The 1,601-nt window shown below is 41.3% G+C and overlaps 1 protein-coding gene across 1 annotated transcript; it reads left to right on the forward strand.

Annotated features, from left to right (window-relative positions):
• Positions 1–957: 957 nt before the first annotated feature.
• Positions 958–1,350, forward strand: LOC121288506 (histone H2B-like). Its single transcript, XM_041207059.1, has one exon. It carries the CDS (start codon positions 958–960, stop codon positions 1,348–1,350), a length of 393 nt encoding a protein of 130 aa, XP_041062993.1.
• Positions 1,351–1,601: the final 251 nt, after the last annotated feature.

Raw genomic sequence — 1,601 nt, forward strand, 5'->3', positions numbered from 1 at the left:
GACATGTTATATGTGTTATGATCCTTTAGTAGTCTCACTTTAAAATAAAATGTTAATCTCAAAAATTATATCCCACTGAAAAAGGCACTTGGGCAATTGAGAACACAGGGCATTCCATACCTATTACTCTACTGATTAAGATTTATATACAGGCCACCTGGACTAATGAACTTATGTTGGTAATGTATTTAAAAAGGAAGAGAGTAAATAAAGTGAGCATTGGTTCTCTAGAGAATGAGAATGGAAATTAATAATAGAAAATAAGGAAATGGGGATGAATTGAGCAGATATTTTGCATCTCTCTTCACTGTAGAGGATACAGACAGCATCTCAGAAATAGTTGTGAATCAAGAGGTGAAAGGGAGGGAGGAACTTAAAAAAGTTACAATCACCAGGGTAAGGGTATTAAGAAAATTATTAGAACTAAAAGCTGACAAGTCCCCAGGTCCTGAAGGACTTCATCCTAGAGTCTTATAAAAAGTGGCTGCCTGGATAGTCGATGCATTATTTTAACTTTCCAAAATTCTCTAGGGTCTGGATAGGTCCCATCAGATTGAAAAATGCCAAAAGTGACTCCTTCATTCAAGAAAGGAGGGAGACAGAATGCAGAAAACTACAGGCCAGTTAGCTTACAATCTGTCATGGGGAAACTGCTATAGCGAAGCACTTGGGAATGCAATCAGGCAGAGCATTTCACAAGGCGCCACATCAAAGGTTACTAAAATAAGGGCTCATGGTGTATAGGGTAACATATTAGCATTGATAGAGGATTGGTTAGCTAACAGGAAACAGAAAAATGGGTCATTTTCGGGTTGGCAAGATGTAATGATTGGAGTGCCACAGGGATCAGTGCTGGAGCCTCAACTATTTACAATTTATATTGATGCTTTGAATGGGGCAACCAAATGTATGGTTGCTTAATTTTCTGATGACACAAAGTTGAATGGAATGCCTGAGATGGCAGCTCCGGTTAAGGGTGGTGTGTCTCGCAAGGCATCGAAACAGTCGCTGGCTAAAGTTGCCAAGAAACTGCCCAAGAAGCGGAGGAAATCTCGCAAGCAGAGCTATTCTGCTCTGGGCGCTTACCCAGGTCCACCCTTCCACCAGGATCGTGTCCAAGACTATCAGTGTCATGAACTCGTTCATTGTCGACTTTTCGAGTGCCTCATTTCTGAGGCCTCGCACCTCATTCACTACAAGCACCACACCATCTCGGCCAGGGAGAACCAGAGCACTGTCCACCTTATGCTGCTGGGGGAACTGGCCAAACACAATGCCTCCGAAGGCACAAAAGTGGTCACCAAATACATCAAGTCCATTTATATCAACAATATTAATAATAGAAGATAGGTGGGAGATTAAGTTGTGAAGAGGACATAAGGAGTTTGCAAAGGGACATAGATCGATTAAGTGAGTGGGAAAAAGTGACAGATGGAGTATAATGTGGGAAAATGGGAGCTTATTCACTTTGGCAGGAAGAATAGCAAAGCAAGATATTATTTAAATGGAGAGATATCACAGAATTCTGAGGTACAGAGGAATCTAGGTGTCCTGGTACATGAATCACAGAAGTTAATGTGCAGGTACAGCAAGTGATTAGG

This window comes from Carcharodon carcharias, chromosome 2 (genome assembly GCF_017639515.1).
Source record: "Carcharodon carcharias isolate sCarCar2 chromosome 2, sCarCar2.pri, whole genome shotgun sequence".
Taxonomy (NCBI): domain Eukaryota; kingdom Metazoa; phylum Chordata; class Chondrichthyes; order Lamniformes; family Lamnidae; genus Carcharodon; species Carcharodon carcharias.

What these genes read in the sequence shown, in the direction of transcription:
- LOC121288506 (XM_041207059.1), top strand. Translation starts at nt 958, where the DNA reads ATGGCAGCTCCGGTTAAGGGTGGTGTGTCTCGCAAGGCATCGAAACAG.